This window comes from Lemur catta, chromosome 1, assembly GCF_020740605.2.
Source record: "Lemur catta isolate mLemCat1 chromosome 1, mLemCat1.pri, whole genome shotgun sequence".
NCBI classification, from domain to species: Eukaryota; Metazoa; Chordata; class Mammalia; order Primates; family Lemuridae; genus Lemur; species Lemur catta.
The window spans coordinates 284,937,838-284,954,196 of NC_059128.1; the positions used below are offsets into that span (position 1 = coordinate 284,937,838).

Consider the following 16,359-nt stretch of genomic DNA (forward strand, 5'->3'; position numbering starts at 1 on the left):
ATTATGTAAGATGTCTATATATGTTGCAAACTCAACCATAAGTTGTAATTATTCTTTTACAGTTAACTACATGTTTACCCTTTCCATTGCTCCTTGTTTTATTTCTGTGGATTTGAGTTATTGTCTGGTATTACTTGTTTTCAGCCTAACAATCTTCCTTAGCATTTCTTGTAAGGCGGATCTGGTAGCAACAGATTCTCTTAGCTTTGGTTTATCTGCGAGTGCCTTCATTTTGCCTTCATTTTTGGAAGATTGTTTTGCTGGATTAAAGATTCTTGGTTGACCTTTTTTATTCTTTTTTTTTTTTTTTTTTTGAGACAGAGTCTCACTGTGTTGCCCAGGCTAGAGTGAGTGCCATGGCGTCAGCCTAGCTCACAGCAACCTCAAACTCCTGGGCTTAAGCGATCCTCCTGCCTCAGCCTCCCGAGTAGCTGGGACTACAGGCATGCGCCACCATGCCCGGCTAATTTTTTCTATATATATTTTTAGTTGTCCAGATAATTTCTTTCTATTTTTAGTAGAGACGGGGTCTCGCTCTTGCTGAGGCTGGTCTCGAACTCCTGACCTTGAGCAATCCACCCGCCTCGGCCTCCCAGAGTGCTAGGATTACAGGCGTGAGCCACCACGCCCGACCACCTTTTTTATTCTTTTAGCAATTTGAATATGTTATCCCACTGCCTTTTGCTCTCTGTTGTTTCTGATGAAAAGTCAGCTGTTAATCTTACTGGAGTTCCCTTGTATGTGATGAGTTATTTTTCTTTTATTGCTCTCAAGATTTTCTTAGCCTTTGCCTTTAAACATTTTGATTATGTTGTGTCTTGGTGTGGATATATCTTTGCATTTATTCTATTTTGAGATTGTTTATCCTACTTGGAGTTCATTGAGCTTCTTGCCGGTATAGGTTAATGTTGTAATTACATTTGGCAAGTTTTCAGCAATTATTTCTTTGAATATTTTTTTCTGCCGTTTTCTGTGGCTTCTTTCTTTCACGTACTTCCATTATAAGTATGTATATTGGTATGCTTAGTGGTGTCCCTCACTCCTCTGAGGCTCTGCTCATTTTTTTCTAAGACTGTGCTCTTTCACTATTTTTCTCTTTTCTTCAGTTGGCGTAATGTGTATCTTCAAATTTGTTGATTCTTCTGCCCACTTTTTTTTTTTTTTTTTTTGAGACAGAGTCTCATTCTGTCACCCTGGGTAGAGTACAATGGTGTCATCAGAGCTCACTGCAACCTCAATCTTTTGGGCTCAAGAGATCCTCCTGCCTCAGCCTCCCGAGTAGCTGGAACTACAGATGCACACCACCATGCCTGCGTAATTTTTTAATTTTTTGTGGAGATGGGGGTCTCAGTATCGCTCAGGCTGGTCTTGAACTCCTGGCCTCAAGTGATCCTCCTGCCTTGGCCTCCCAAAGTGTTAGGATTACAGGCATGAGCCATTGCTCCCAGCCACCTTCCTGTAATTCTTTAGACATGGTCCCTTTTAGTTCTTTGGAAATATTTATAATGGTTGCTTTGAAGTCTTCTATTTGTGAAGTCTGACATCTGCACCCCTCAACAACAGTTTCCATTGCCTGGGTCATGGTTTCCTATTTCTTTAAACGTATTATTGTTTGTTGTTGAAAACTGGGCATTTTAGGTAGTATTGTAGCAACCAAGGGGTAGCTGTTGGCTTGGTAATTTTGTTTGTTTATTGATGTGGTGCCGGATTGTGTGAGATCTCCTCCCTGCCCCTCCCCTGCCTGTGTGCAGCCTCTGATGTCCCCTCCTCATTTTTTTTTCCTCTTTTTATCTTTTAGCCTAGCTACTTAAGCCACTTACTGGTGAAATACTGTTCTTAAGCCTCCTTTGCCAGTTGGAGTTTTGCCTTTTACCACTGGGTCCTTCTGTGGCATGGAGGCTGCTGTCACAGTTCAGGCTGTCTAGCTGTCTAGCTCTCTATCTGTCTATTTATTTTTTGAGACAGAGTCTCGCTCTGTCTCCTGGGCTAGAGTGCAGTGGTGTCATCACAGCTCACTGCAACCTCAAACTCTTGGGCTTAAGCGATCCTCCTGCCTCAGCCTCCCGGGTAGCTGGGGCTATAGGCAGGTGCCACCATGCCTGGCTAATTTTTGTATTTTTTGTAGCGATGGGGTCTTGCTCTTGCCCTGGCTGGTCTCAGACTCCTGTCTGTTTATGTTTTTGACCTCCACACGGCCAAGAAGTGGTAGCTTAGAGATTCCCTCTGCAGGCTCCTGTGAGGGCATGGCCTTGGGCTTGCATACAGCCTCCAGATTGCCAAGGGCACAGCTTCCCGGGAGCTCCTGCCTCCGAGCGGCCTGTTGTCCAGCAGGTGTCTGCTCAGAGGTTTGCTTGAGCCCTGGTGCCAGGGGCTGCGCCCTGCGTTTGCTGGGGAGTGCTTTCTGGTGTGCCTGCCCGGCTGGTTGCTCCCGAGAGGGCGCAGCCTGGAGCCAGCCTTGCCTGTGGCCTCTGGAGGCTCTTGGCTGTCTCTTTCCCTGGCTTGCTCTGCCTCAGCGAGTTGCTGTCAGTACCCAGGAGCCTCCGGAGCCCTGGCTGCCTGGAGCCCCCTCCTGGCAACAGCACCCTGCACGGCATCTCCACATTAGTTCCAGGTGAAGTCAGTCCCTGCTGGCAGGCTGTAGAGTTCCTCCTCTTTATGACCTACCTTTCTGGGGGGAGCTCTGTGGCAGGTCACCAGAGATGGGGGCGGGGACAGCTTCAGCGTCTCTCAGATGACACCCTTCTGCTGGGGGGGGTACCTTAGTCTTGGCTGATTGGAGCCTCCGTCCTACTAGTGAGCTGGGGTGGGGCCGATCAGGGTTAAGGTTAGGTTCTGACCATCCCTGCCTGGGGTGGAGCTTCTGCCCTGGGGTGGGGGAAGGGAACCCTAGTCCTCTGGCCTCCTGCTTGGAATAGAGTCTGTGTGTGCCACATAGTGCCAGGGGAGGTCAAGGGGGACGCCAGCTGCCTGCCCCTCCCCTCCCAGAATGGAATCATAGCCCCAGACTGGAGGGGAGGGAGAAAACTCCTAGGTGGTTTCCGTACGGGGCTGGAGGGCAGGTCATGGCCGATGACTCCTGCTGCTTCTGACGAGATTTACAAGTGTCTCTGGTGAGGTGGTGGTTTGCTGGGGAGCGTTTGCCGCCTTTGCTGCCAGTCTCGACATTGGCTCCCTGGCGGCCCTGGCTCTCAACCCTGTGCTGGCCAGCCCGGCCGAGATTCCAGCAGCAGATGAAATCCCGCTGAATTCAAGACTACAGCCAGGGTTACGAGGAAACAACCCACCATGGACGAGATCAGCAGAAAGAATAAGCGTCAGAATGAGTGTCAAAAATATTAAAGACGTAATTAAGGAATCAAATAAGAGAAAAGAACAAAAGTCCTTAAAAACACTAGGCAGATTTGGAGAAAAAACCATAGGTAGAACTTGTATGTAAGAAAAATGTAGCCATTGGACTTTGACTTGGAGTAGACAGGTGAACGGGGTTTCTGATCAGATGATGACATTGTCATCCCTGCAAGGCATTCGGATGATGGAGCATCAGTGAGAGTGAGTGCCACCATGGAAAATGCCCGACATAGTGTGGAAAGTGTCGCACGTCACATGCACTGGAGACCCGGAAGACCACGCAGTCCGCCCTGGTCCCCATGTGGTACCCACTTGATCTCCAGGTGTCAGCCTGGCTGCCCCTGGGCTCCAGCGCCATCCCCTGTGAGTCTCTGATACTGTGTCGCTCACTGACTCTGCGTCCCCGTCCTGTAGCCCCCCGAGAGCTGGGGCGCCGGGAGCTGCCGTCTGGCCCAGCATCTTCTTGGCGTCCTGTCTCTCTGTAATGCGGGGAGGCGAAATTTTACCTCCATCCTCAGAGTTTTTTGGTCAGGCCTGAGATTTAAACTGACATAAGACAGGTTGAAGGGGAGAAGCAGACACCTTTATCAACTAGGTTTTACATGGCCAGGAACCTCGTGAGCGACCCAAGGAAGTGGCAAAGCCACATGCCCTGGTGTGAGGTTGAACAGAGAGGCAGGCGTGGGCCGTAACTCGTCTACTCAGGGACGCCAAAGGCAGGCTGGGATTGTTTCAACCAGGTCTGTTTGTGCAGAATTCTCTCAGCTGTGACTTTTAGTCGTCAATGATAGGAGTGACCCTTTCCTTTGGTATAGGGAGGGTGTCTTCCACATGGGGTTTTATCTCCTGCTTTCAGGGGAAAAGGGAGGCCAGAGCAGCCTTCTTGTTCCTGCTGCTTTTTTAAGTGCCTTTAGCTCAAAATGATCCTTTTGCCAAAGTGGTGTATTTTGGTGTGGTGGATTCTGCCACCCTTCAGAAAGCTTCTCTGGGGTCAATGTTGTGGCCCTGTGAGGTCACAGTGCTTGGACTGGAATGGGCTAGGCGGGCAGGGGAGTGGGGGGCTGGGCTTCCAGCTCATCACAGCGGTCAGCAGGTGGTGTGGAGGGTTGAAGTCGGGTGTAGAGTGAGTGTGGCTCACCGACAGAGCTGGGCGCGAGGCTGCGAAGGTGCAGCATGGTTATGACACGGGAGAGTCGTGGAAAGAGTGAGATAAAGAGATTGTCCTTTGTAACCAGCACTGATCCTGACTCCCAGAGAGCCAGGAGCAAAGCCCGGCTGGGGTTTGAGGCAGGAAGGAGACAGCCCTGGACTGGGGCTCCCACTCTGGTTCCTCTGGGTCCTCCTGGGCAGAGAAGTCAGGGGACCCGAGTCCTTGTGCGCCCTCTCCCTGCCTTGCATTTCCCTCTCATGGAGCAAAGCTCATGTCTTCTTTTTCTCTTTTTCTTGGGGACATTAGGACTGGGCTTTCGTCAACACTGACATCTTTGCCAGGACCAAGATAGACCCCAGTGCCTTGGTGCAGAGCCTGGAGCTGGACACGAGGAGCGTCACTTCCATCAGGAGAGGTGAGGGCCGCTTGCCTCCCGGGTGTGGGGCTGGCTTTGAGATTACCGCTCGCGGGCCTGGGGTCTGAGCAGGCTGCAGGTGAGCTTGCACCGTGCCCTCTGTCCTTTGGGCACCGGATGCCCCCACTGGCCTCCCGGGGTGAGTTCCCCAGAGCAGACTGCAGCTCCTGGTTTTGCCTCTGGGCTGTGTTTTGCCGCCTTCCTGATTACAGGATCTGCTGCTGTTGGGAACCCCAGGGCGGGGGCCGCCCTGCACCCCGGCCCGCAGTGGGGACGAGTCCTGCCTGGGGACCGGAGCCACAGGACTTGGGCTTCCCTGCTGACCAACAGGATTGAGCTGTTTCTGCATGTTCACTGTTCTTTCATGGCTTGCCCCTGTATTTGAGGCAATTTTAGTCACCTTTCTTAAACCCAGTTGAATGCTTTATGTATTGTTGAGGAGGTCAGCTCTTTATCATTTTGTACCAATAAGTATTTTAAGGTGTTTTTTTTGTTTGTTTTCTATGAGACAGGGTTTTGTTCTCTTGTCTGGGCTGGAGTGCAGTGGTGTCATCACAGCTCACTGCAGCCTCAGACTCCTGGGCTCAAGCCACCCTCCTGCCTCAGCCTCCCAAATAGCTGGGACTACAGGTGCCACCACCACGCCCGGCTAATTTTTTTTATTTTTGGTGGAGATGGGGTGTCGCTATGTTGCCCAGGCTGGTTGTGAACTCCTGGCCTCAAGTGATCCTCCCTCCTTGGCCTCCCAAAGTGCTGGGATCACAGATGTGAGCCACCGTGCTCAGCCCTCTCAGGGTTTTAAAAATTGCCATAAAGCTGAGCTCGTTGTGTTTGTGTTTTCTCTGGCAGTGGTCATTTGGATCAGTTTCCTTCTAATTCTTTCGCAGTAGCATGAACAACTCTGTTTTTAAAGCAAAGCTCCCTTCCCCACATTTTGAAGCATGCTTTATGTGCTTTATCATATGTCAGGGGCACACAAAGGTGACTGAGTAGGGGCCCTCTCCACACGCCGGCTTTCTGTTCTCCAGACGACCGTGCAGCCTTCTGGTTTGCAGCGGGGCTCTAGCGGTTCCTGCCCCTCCAGCAGGTCGCTCCCCCGGCCCCTCTGTCTCCCCCCATCCTGTGCTGCCCTGTCTGTTGGGGTGCACCATCCCAGCGCCATCATTTCCTTGTCGGTCAGGTGAGCGGTGGTCTGGAGGGCTGGGACCCTTCCAGGGCTGGCCAGCCACGTGGGCCAGGTGCATGTCAGTGAGATGCCACATGTCCTTGTCCCCGGCACGGATGGGATGGGGCAGCAGTGTGCTCAGAGCCAGGAGGGAACGGGTAGGAGTGGCAGTCGCGGCACTGCTGGAGGGTTTGCTGTGGTGACACTGCCCCCCATGCAGTCCCCTCCTCCCGCTGCACCCCCAGCCTGGGGTGGCCCCAGGCCCGCACCAGCATCACCAGTGCACCCTTGGGATGCAGAGTCCAGGCCCCACCGACACTTGCTGACCTAGCCTGGCTCTTCCCTGGCCCCATGACATCAAGGGCCAGCTTGCTGGGGTGGCCAGAGCCCGAGGCTGCCTGGCCCTATGGGGGATGCCCAAGACCCTCAGGTGGGTGGTCCCACAGGTGACGAGGGGCTTGCCCTGGTCTGAGGGTCCTGGGCTGCTTTTCTGCCGGCTGCTCAGGTATCCACCTCTCAGGGCCCCCGTGAACAGCGGTTCCACTGTGTCTCCCCTCTCTCCCCGTGCCCCCTGGCAGCTCTTCTTTTTGCCACGTTGGTCGCCTCAGCTTCCAATGGGCCAGTGCCTTGGGTCCCGGCAGGTAGAGGGTGGGCCTCCTGACTCGTGTGGGGACCAGGGGCAGGCTCGGGTCACACGGAGAGCTGGGTCCGTCTGTGACTTGCCCGCCTGCCTGATTAGCATGACACGTCCTCGCTGTGCCCTGTCGTCCTTGCCATGGGCTGAGTCAGAAATAGCGCTGTGCTCTGCCGAGGTGGAGGCAGCCGGTGTGGCCGGGAGGAGGGGCTCTCACCCCGTGGGCAGACGCCTGCACCCCTCTTTCCTCTGCAGCCCGGAGAGCCACGGGACCTATTAGTCCTTGTGGGTGCTTTGTTGGTGGCATCTTTCCTGTTTCTGCTGGAGTCTTGGGGTCCCAGCAGGCCTGGAAGCCACGTTGTCCCCTCCCTTCCTGTTACGGGCAGGGGCTCTGCATCCTGGGAGGGACCCCCTGAGATCTCAGCCATGGGCTGTGGGGTTCTGCCCTGGGAGGAGGAGTGGTGGGTGCAGAGCTAAGGCTGGCCCAGAGCACCCCCCTCAGCCCCACTCCCTGCCCTGCAGACCCCCCCCACGAGCAGAACCCAGCTTTGCCCTGTGTCCCAGTGAGGGGGCTTCGCAGTGGTCTTCTGGGCCCACTTGTAAAGTGGCCTCTGTGTCTGCCTTTGGGCAGGGGGCCTTGCGGGGATAGTGGCAGGTCCAGGGTGAGCACCCCGTCTCCTCCGCCCCCTGCCTGGCACTGGAAGCCACCTGCCGTGTGGCCAGCCCTGGCTGGTACAGCGAGCCTGTGCGGGACACGGCCTGGCCTGGCGGGTGGCTGCTGTGGGCTGTCTGGTGGCTGAGCCCATTGGCCTTGGGCACAAAAGTAAGGTTTGGCATCAAGCTGCCTAGGGGTTACGGTCCACAGAGCACGCTGTAGGATTCTGCTTGCAGTTCTATTTTCCTTCGTAGGGAAAGTTGCAGAAAGTGAGCCTGCGCTGTTCTCAGATGAGCACCTGGGACTCAGGCCTGGCGGAGGACATGGGGGGCACGGCAGCGTCGTCCCCAGTGGGGCTCACAGCATGCTGGACGGCGTGGAGGCCACCAAGGGGCAGCGGTGGAAACATGTCTGCAGGGGTGTTGGGCCAGGTGATGAGGCTGCCAGGCTGTGCTGTAGGGACACCCAGAGTGCGTGCCCCTGGCCCCTGGGTGGGACTGGCTTTCCTGGCCAGGACAGACGTTGCCCAGGTGATTGCACCTGCTGAGACCCTGACCTACCCCGCCCCCCCAACACTCCCAGGCAGAGGGTTCTATTGGCCCCGTACCTGCCCATGCTGGGCTGAGACCCCAAACTTCCCCCTGCCCCCCAGCAGAGGCTTCCCGTGCTGGGCTGAGACCCCAAACTTCCCCCTGCCCCCCAGCAGAGGCTTCCCGTGCTGGGTGGCAGAGGCTTCCCGTGCTGGGCTGAGACCCCAGACTTCCCCCTGCACCCCAGCAGAGGCTTCCCGTGCTGGGCTGAGACCCCAGACTTCCCCCTGCACCCCAGCAGAGGCTTCCCTTGCTGGGCTGAGACCCCAGACTTCCCCCTGCACCCCGGCAGAGGCTTCCCTTGCTGGGCTGAGACCCGGGTCTCCTTGCTGCACCTCAGGCCCGTGCTGGGCGGCGCCCCGGCTTCCCTCCCGGCCCTGTGTGCGGGGAGTGCCCAGCAGAGGGCAGCAGAGTCGCACCTTCCCGCCGCCAGGTGTGGGCAGTCCCGGGATGGAGCCGTGCGGAGGAGCCTCGGTGAGGCTGACTCCTGGCACCAAGCGGAATCTGAGGAGTTTAGAGGTTGTCTTTAGGGGTTTTTATAAAATAGAACCCTTAAAAGGCCTTTTTCTACAGCCGTGAAGTCAGGGGTCTGACAAAAACCATGTGGAGCATACTTGTTACTTGTCTTCGCCCCCAGATTAAAGAAGAACTACGGGCACGTTCCACGGAGAGCCCCAGGAGAAGCTGGCCCTGGCCTTGCCGTGGCGCGTGTGGGGCGCCTGCCGGCAGGGCGCTCATCCTTAGGGAGCTGCGTGCTGTTTCCCGAGCCAGGCGTCCTTGTGAGCCACATGCTGTTCCGACGCTAGGCCAGCATGGCAGGTGTGGGCCGCGGCCCCCAGCCAGCATGCGTCTCTGCGTTCCTCGTGTCCTCTGTCTCACCGTCGCGTTGTGAGGTGTCCTCTGTCTCACCGTCACGTTGTGAGGTGTCCTCTGTCTCACCGTCGCGTTGTGAGGTGTCCTCTGTCTCACCGTCGCCTCGTGAGGTGTCCTCTGTCTCACCGTCGCCTCGTGAGGTGCCGAAGTGTCTGGTTCTCGGGCCGGACGTGCTGCTTATTTCCTTCCGTCTTAGCCACCGCGGCCTGTGGGGTTCTGTCCTGCTCACCCGCCGCTCCTTGTTGGCAGCCGGAAGGCTTCCATGCTCGGCTCCTTCCACTCCAAGGAGGAGGTGTCGAGGGGCTGCCGGAGGACCCTGCAAGGTCATCCTGGTGAGCTCTGAGCACAGAGGCCAGCCCAGGCAGGTGACAGGGCGGGCCTGTGTCTGAGGATCGCAGAGACCCTCCTGTCCCCATCCTGGAGCACGTGGTGGCAACTCAGCACAGGCACGGCGGGCGCAGGGAAGGGGCCAAGCCTTCATCAGGTTAAAGTCGCCTGTTGTATTTAAAGGCCTTAAAAATGATTTCAAAGGTGCAGCAGCAGCCGCAGAACACGAGGACAAGGTTCGTTTGGGCTTTGCCAGTCTGCCATGCAGGCTGCCCGTGTGTCTCGTGTGCGCCACGGGATTAGGCCCCTGTTCACTCAGCCTGTGACGAGCCACGGCTGGTGCCATCTTGGGCACAGAGGAGAGTCTCAGCCTGCCTGTGACGTTGAAACGCACAGCCCTCCCAGGGGCCGGCATCTCGCTGGGCGGGATATCTCCGTGCACAGGGGAGCGGGCCGGGGCCGGTGCACGCAGCACTGGGGGTGCTGCAGGCCTTGGGGGGCAGGAGGAAGGCTGCAGACGTGGCTCCTCGGCTCGTCCTGCCTGAGCACTGAGCCCTCGTCGTGTGGAATGGCCGTGTCTCCGCTGCCGCAGCTGTGAAGGAGGAGCAGACACAGGGGACCAGCCTCTACCTAAAGTTGTTCTTGTGAAAGTTAGATTTCGTAATGGAGAGGCAGTGTCTGTGCACACTTGCAGAGAAGACAGGCAGCTTTGGAAGACAGACCTGACCCTGCCCCCAGAGCCGGCCGCTGGCTGGGGTCCCGTCTGTGAGCGCGTGCTGTTGGGGGACTCTGTTCCTCGCCCTCTGACCAGCCCCGCGCATGCGCTGGCCCCCGTCGGGTTGGGTGGCTCCACCTGTGTCCCAGGAAAGGCCCTCGCCTTGGCCAGCAGATCCTCAGACCCGCCGTGCTCTTTGGCCAGACAGGGTCCCCCGGTCACACGTGGTCGTGGACCTGCGTGTCTGACTCTCGCCCAGCGCCGATTCTCACGTTCTCCAGCGTGTAGCTGTCTGCTGTCTCGTGTGTTATTTAAGAAGTTGCTGGAATTCTTTTCCGGAACTTTTACATTAGGGGGTTGGGCCTGGTCACTGCGACCTGGCTTGGAGGCTCGCGGGCAACTCCCCACTGCCAGGAGGCTGGCCCCAGGGCTTCCTCTCCCCCGAGCCTCTGTCTCCAGCTGCTTCAGAAGGAGGCAGAAGGAGGGGGACATTTGGGGTCATGTGGCCCTTTCGAGGGCCCCTCTCTTGCTTGGGTGCTGCTGCACGGGCATGTCGTCTGTGTCCTGCTTTGGACGCCTCCCGCCTGGGGACAACGGGTGGGGAGATGTCGTCTGAGCATGTGGGTTGCTATTCTAAACCCGGCACTTGGGACTGGGTGGCTGTAGCTATTCTGGGTTCTTGGCGTGTTTCAGCTGTGTCGCCTCCTGCTGAGGCTGTCTCCACGTCACTCGCGTCATCGACAGCTGGGGCCGGAGGGCGGCTGCAGGTTTTCAGATGGAAACTTGGGTGAGCAGGGCAGAGGCCTGAGGCCCTGTGTGCCGCCGCGTTGAGACAGACGCCACTCATTTCTGGTTCCTGCGACACTGTCTTGAGACTGGTCGGTCCCCAGGGCCCAGCTTCTCCGTGCATTTCCATCCCCCACACTGAGACGCCCCAGCAGGGCCTGTGCAGTCAGCTCTCTGGAGCTTTCTGGGTGAGGGAGGGGCCCTCAGGCCCCAAGCCCTCGGAGGCTGCCTTGCCTTCCTGACGTGGGGTGACGGCTGGGCGCGCTCCTGGCTGGGGCTCTCCCCCTGAGGCTCATCGCTGGCCTGCCACCTGCAGGGTGCCGTGCGGGCTCTGGGTGGGACCCAGCAGCAGGTGTGAAGCGGTGTGTGTTCCCGGGCCTGTGCCCTGGGGTGTGTGTTGGCCGCATACGTGGTGCCCTAGTTCAGCTCTGACGGAGGGTGGGGGGTTGTAAAGGACCTCCCTGGAGACCCCGTAGGCTGGGCCCCGCGCCAGGCAAACCCCCGCAAGGCGGCGTGCTGTGTCTGAGGCCCCATTGCGGTGAGACCCGCAGGGCCTGCCTTGCTCCTCTGTGGGAACAGTGCAGGCGTGTGGGTGCCGTCATCCGGCCCCAGGGGACCTTGCAGGCTGGTGGCCTCGTTGAATCGACCTTTTATTTACTTGTGAATGAAGCAGTGATTTGGAGCTCACCATCCAAGGGCTCAGGCAAGCTGGGGCTGCAGGAGGCTGGGCGCCCCCGCCCTCCGCCCTCCGCCCTCGCAGGCTGGGCCCTGGGCTGGACAGTGGCCCCTTGCCTGGGCGCCTGCTGGCGCACTGCAGAGCACACTGCCAGGCCGCACCTGGTTCCCTCTACTCCAGGACCTGTGGGTCCCTTTGGGTTGTCGACATACACAGCCATGTCATGCAAGTAAATGGTGACGATCTCTTCCTTTTTCCTTTTTCCTTTTTCGCTTTTTACCCATTCTCTGCCCTCGGTGCCATGACAGGAGCTCAGGACGGCACCCAGGGCGCTCCTGGTGAGGCGTGTGCTCCACGGCTCCGGAAGCTGCGCTGCGGCGGGCTCGGTAGTGCTCCTCCTCGGGCTGGGGTCACGTCAGGGACGGTGTGGAATTTTATCAGGAGCCTGTCTCCGTGTCTGTTGAGACAAGCCTGTGGGTCTTTGAGCCACGTTCCTTGCTTGTGTTGGCTCCAGGAGCTTTGCAAGGCGCAGGGCCCGTGGGACTCCGTACCTTCCGGCTGGGTGGGCTGTGGAGAGGACCAGAGAGGGCGCCCAAGAGTGACACCGGCACACTTTCAGCGCCGTGTGCAGGCTGCCGGGTGGCCTGGGCCATCTCAGCTGGGGCCCCTCCTCTCGGGCGGATGTTGAACTTGAGTGGCTCAGGGTTGGGGCGTCCCCAGGGCACTTGGGAAGCTCCGACTGCCACTGCCATGGGTTTTGGCTCCCACAGAGGCCGTGTGCTGTTCTGAACGCCCGCAGGTCCCAGAGGAAGGGGAAGCAGGGTTGAGCCACTGGGCCCTTGCCCAGACCTGCCGGAGGGGTGGGGCTGCCCGGGCTGTCCCTGCACCCCTGAGGAGCCCGAGGGGCTGGGCACTCGCGCTCTCGCTCCTCCTGCGGAGGAGATGGTGGTCCCTGGGTCTGTGGGGTGGAGGGAGGGCAGGGGTCGCCTCTGCGGGAAGACAGCCCTTCCGCTGCGGAACTGGCACCTCCGCCTCCCCGCCCTGAGAGCTGCGTGTTCGGCCAGACCAGCGCGTGTCTGCCTGTTAGCAGCCACGAGGGTTCGCAGTCTGACCTTCTGACAAGCAGAACCGCTTGGGGCGTGTGAGACTTCATTACGGGAGAGGGTTTGTCAACAGGACGCTCTCAGCCATAAAACTTGGTGTATGTTCTAGATACTAGGTTGACGGGGGCCACGTGGGTGATAATCCTACCCGTTTTCTTCCAGGGCATTATCTCTGATTAGGGCAATTTGCCCCCAATTTTTAAAAATATCTTTGGCTTTTTCTTTAAAATGGGCACCTAATTACAAACATGCGGTATGAATAATGAAGAGAACTTGGAAAACAGAGAAAGAGGAAGGGAACACAAGCCATAGTGGCACCTGTGTGCTGCCCACCTGCCCCGGCGCCGCTGTACCCCGGCTGCCTTGGTGTTGGCTGGTCCCCATGGCTCCCAGAGAAAGTCACACTTTCTCGAGCTTGTCCCTGCGGCACTGCCCTTAGTTCAGTCAGGGAAGGTGGCCCATGCTGTGGTGAGAAGCTCGGTGGCAGCCTCCTCGCACCGAGACTCTGTCTCCAGGGCTTCTGCCCTCCTGTCACGGGTGGGTGTGCCCTTGGCCGCCTCACTTGGCCACATCCTTGGGGATCGTTTCATGTCGGGGTCCCTCTCCGCAGCTGCTGGGGTGGGTGTGTGACACCACCAGCGCTGCAGGGACTGTCCTTGTATGCACGCCTCTGTGAACGTGAGTAAAGACCTTTGTAGGTAAAACTGGCAGTGGAGCTGCGGAGCCGAACTTCTGAGCATTTAAGACTTGATGGATTTTGCCAAATTGCCTTGTCGGTCCGGCCAGCCAGGGGGGCAGACTTGGGCCCTGGCAACATGAACAGTGGCATCTGGTTTGTGGACTGTGCGTCTTTTTTTTCCTTTCTTTTCTACTGGACGGGGTCTTGCTCCGTTGCCCAGGCTGGAGTGTAGTGTTTCGATTACAGCTCATTGCACCCTCGAGGGATCCTGCGTCAGCCTCGTGAGTAGCGAGGCCTGCAGGTGCATGCCACCATGTCCGGCTAATTTTTTAATTTTTATCTTTGTAGAGATTGGGGGGTGGGTCTTGCTATGTTGCCCAGGCTGATCTTGAACTCCTGGCCTCAAGCAGTCCTCCCACCTTGGCCTCCCAAGTAGCTTTAGAACTATGGGTGTGAACCACTGTACCCAGCCTGAACTGTGCAGTTCTTCATGACTAAGGTTCCATTTAGGCATTGTCTCTGTCAGCTGCCTGTCTGTGCACTTTCCTACTTTTCTTTTAGGCTATTTCTTATTGGTTTAAAAGGCTATATATATAGGAGAGTCTTTTGTTGACTACAGATGTTATGTTTCCCCTTCATTGGTAGCACCTTTTGAATTTGTTATGTAATTTTATTTCCCTTTCAGAGGTTTTTAATTTCTTTGCGGTAAAATTTGTTTTCTTTGTGTTTTGTAACTGACTCTTGAATGTTTTTTGTCATTGTTTTGTAGTTCTCTTTTGCCTTTACATGTCTAATCCACCAGGACTTACCTTGGTGCAGAGTGCGATGAATGTTTCCCTTTCTTTCCCCGTGGCGTGTGCCGCAGCTGCACTCAGGCTGCGGTCACCAGGAAGTTGTGAAGACAGCCTCAGGGAGCTGCCATGCTGTTGGCACGTGTGGTGCCTCGTCGTACGGCCGCATCTGAAGCAGGTCCACACGTGCAGTGCCCTGTGCCCTGTGCCCAGGTCCCTGCGCAGAGCTGCATTGTGCAAGGAGAAGCACAGCTTCTTGGTGTCGTTCACAGAAGAGCCAGCTGCGTGTGGATTTTTCCTATGGCTCTGTTAGAACGTATGTCCTGAGACACCCCCTGGACCCCATCTTCCTGTACCCCAACACCTGGGAGGCCGCTCCCTGGCCCTCTGTCCTGCCCCTGCAGGCCCGTCCGCGGATAGGGGAGGCCTGGGGACCAGGCATCTTCCCTGGCTTGACTTGCTAAGCCTCGGTCCACGCGGCCCCCGTGTTGGACCCGGTGCCTCCCACCTCTGGTGGCACCGCAGCTCCCGTGCACGCGCTCTTGCTGCTGCACGGCAGCGTCTCACCTTCACTCTTCCTGTCACGGCGGTTCTTACACGGCCTGCACGAAGTTTGCTCCTCTCTGGAGCCGAGGGGCCCTAAGGTGGGTCAGCTCAGCAGTGTTTCCAGTCACTGCCGAAGGGCAGGGCCGAGGCCGGTCCTTCCAGGGTCAGGGTCCGAGAGGCTGTTCCTCGAGGGCCCTCTGGCCCTCTCTGCGCTCTCCCCAGGAGGCGGGAGTCCTGGTGGCTTCTCCCACTCCCTGCCCATGGCAGTCCCGGCCCCGTGCTGCCCGGCTGCTTGTCTTGAGTTGTGACTTCCTGTACAAGTGGCATCCGAGGAGGCTCTGACGGGAATAGGGTGAGGGAGCCTTTGTGGGCTGTGCCAGCTGGTGCCCGTAAGGACGTGCCTGTGTGAGCTCTCCTCGTCCCACCACCACCGTGGCCACCAGGGGACGCCGGAGACGCCTGGGAGCTGGAGCCGCTTGGCTCCGTGTGAGGCCTTGTCTCTGACCTGTAGCTTGTGGCTGGCCAGCTGTGGTGCTCCGCCTGGAGGGCCCCGCTAGTGTCAGGGAGCAGACTGGCAGTCGTCTCTGGCACGTCCCCTCACGTTGAGGCCAGCTGCTAGGGCCTGGGTGTCGGTGGCCACAAGGCGGGCCTGAGGGGTGACTGGGGGTCAGGTTCTGGAAGAATAAGGGGATGGGCCCCCCACAACTTGCTCCAGCCTCTGGCTGAGGTTTTGGGGGTTTGGTTTCTCGGGGACTTGCCCTTCTCCCCTGGCACAGTGGAGTGGCAGGCCAGAAGGACGGGGTGCAATGTATGAGCCACACATGCAGCCGGTGGTGTGGGGTGCGTGGACCCAGCGCACGGAGGGAGAGGCCTCTGTCTGAAGAACAGGAAGCCGGGGTCCCGGCCACCTCGCCCTTCCCATCTGTGCAGCCCCCGTGTCAGCGTGGGCGGCTGGTTGGTTGTGTTCAGTCTTGCATTGTGAGTTCTGGGGAATTAGGCTCATCTTAGGGACAGACCGCGGCTGGGTCGAGTGATGCTCCAGGCTGGGCCGGGCCTGCCCTGGGCTTGGCATTCCCGGCACCTGCTCCAAGCTCTCCAGGTGAGAAGGTCAGGCTGGGATGACCTTTCCCGGGCATGGCCATCTGCTGTCACTTTGTCACTAGTCAGACATGGTGGGTGACCTCCTGCCCCTCCCGCATGTCAGCGGGGGCTGTAGTGCTGGTGCTGCTGGGATCTGGCACTGGGCGAGGCCCGGGACAGCCCCTGACGGCCACACCCCCTTGCGAGGGGCAGACAGGCCTGCGCAGTCCCACCCAGCCCCTTCTCTCCGGGCTGCTGTCGCTGGTGTAATGACGCACGTGAGGCTCCCTGTGCTTGGGTGGCAGCCACGGATTTGGTTTGTAAGTTTAGAGACCAGAACAGCCTGAGCCGACATCACACCAGCAGCTGCTTGTAGTCAGCAAGGGGTGCACGCACCTGCCCTGCTCCCTGTGTCCCGCAGGGGCGTGGGGGGCAGAGTGCACGGGGCAAGTGCCCTCTGTAAACCACCACGCTGGGGTCGGCCTGTCCGGAGCCTGGCGAGGCGGCAGGAGTGAACCGAGCGTGGGCCCAGAAAGTGCCGGCGGAGCCTGCGGGGCCTCCGGGGCCGCTGCCAGTGGTTCCAGGCAGCCTCTGCTCTGGCGTCAACATTCCAAACCCTCCACGTCTTGCAGGAGCAGCATGTTTGGTTCCTGTTTCCCCGGTGCCATGGAGATGGGGTGCTGGGGAGCTGCTTTTGGGGCTAGAGCCTGGCAGGGTCGCGGCACCAGCGGTCCTGACCCAGCCCGCTCCAAGTTTGCTTCATTCCAACACCACATAGGTTACTGTTTGGGTCAGTTTGCACTGAAATAATTTCAAAATTACAAAA

General features: G+C 58.0%; 1 protein-coding gene across 3 annotated transcripts in view; it reads left to right on the forward strand.

Annotated features, from left to right (window-relative positions):
* SLX9 (SLX9 ribosome biogenesis factor) overlaps nt 1-16,359 on the forward strand; it is a 47,012-nt gene that overhangs the window by 3,988 nt on the left and 26,665 nt on the right. For all 3 annotated transcript variants that reach the window (XM_045540831.1, XM_045540832.1, XM_045540833.1), the window contains exon 2: nt 4,805-4,913. In XM_045540831.1, the coding sequence (XP_045396787.1) occupies nt 4,805-4,913 (109 nt within the window). The remainder of the gene's footprint in view (nt 1-4,804; nt 4,914-16,359) is intronic.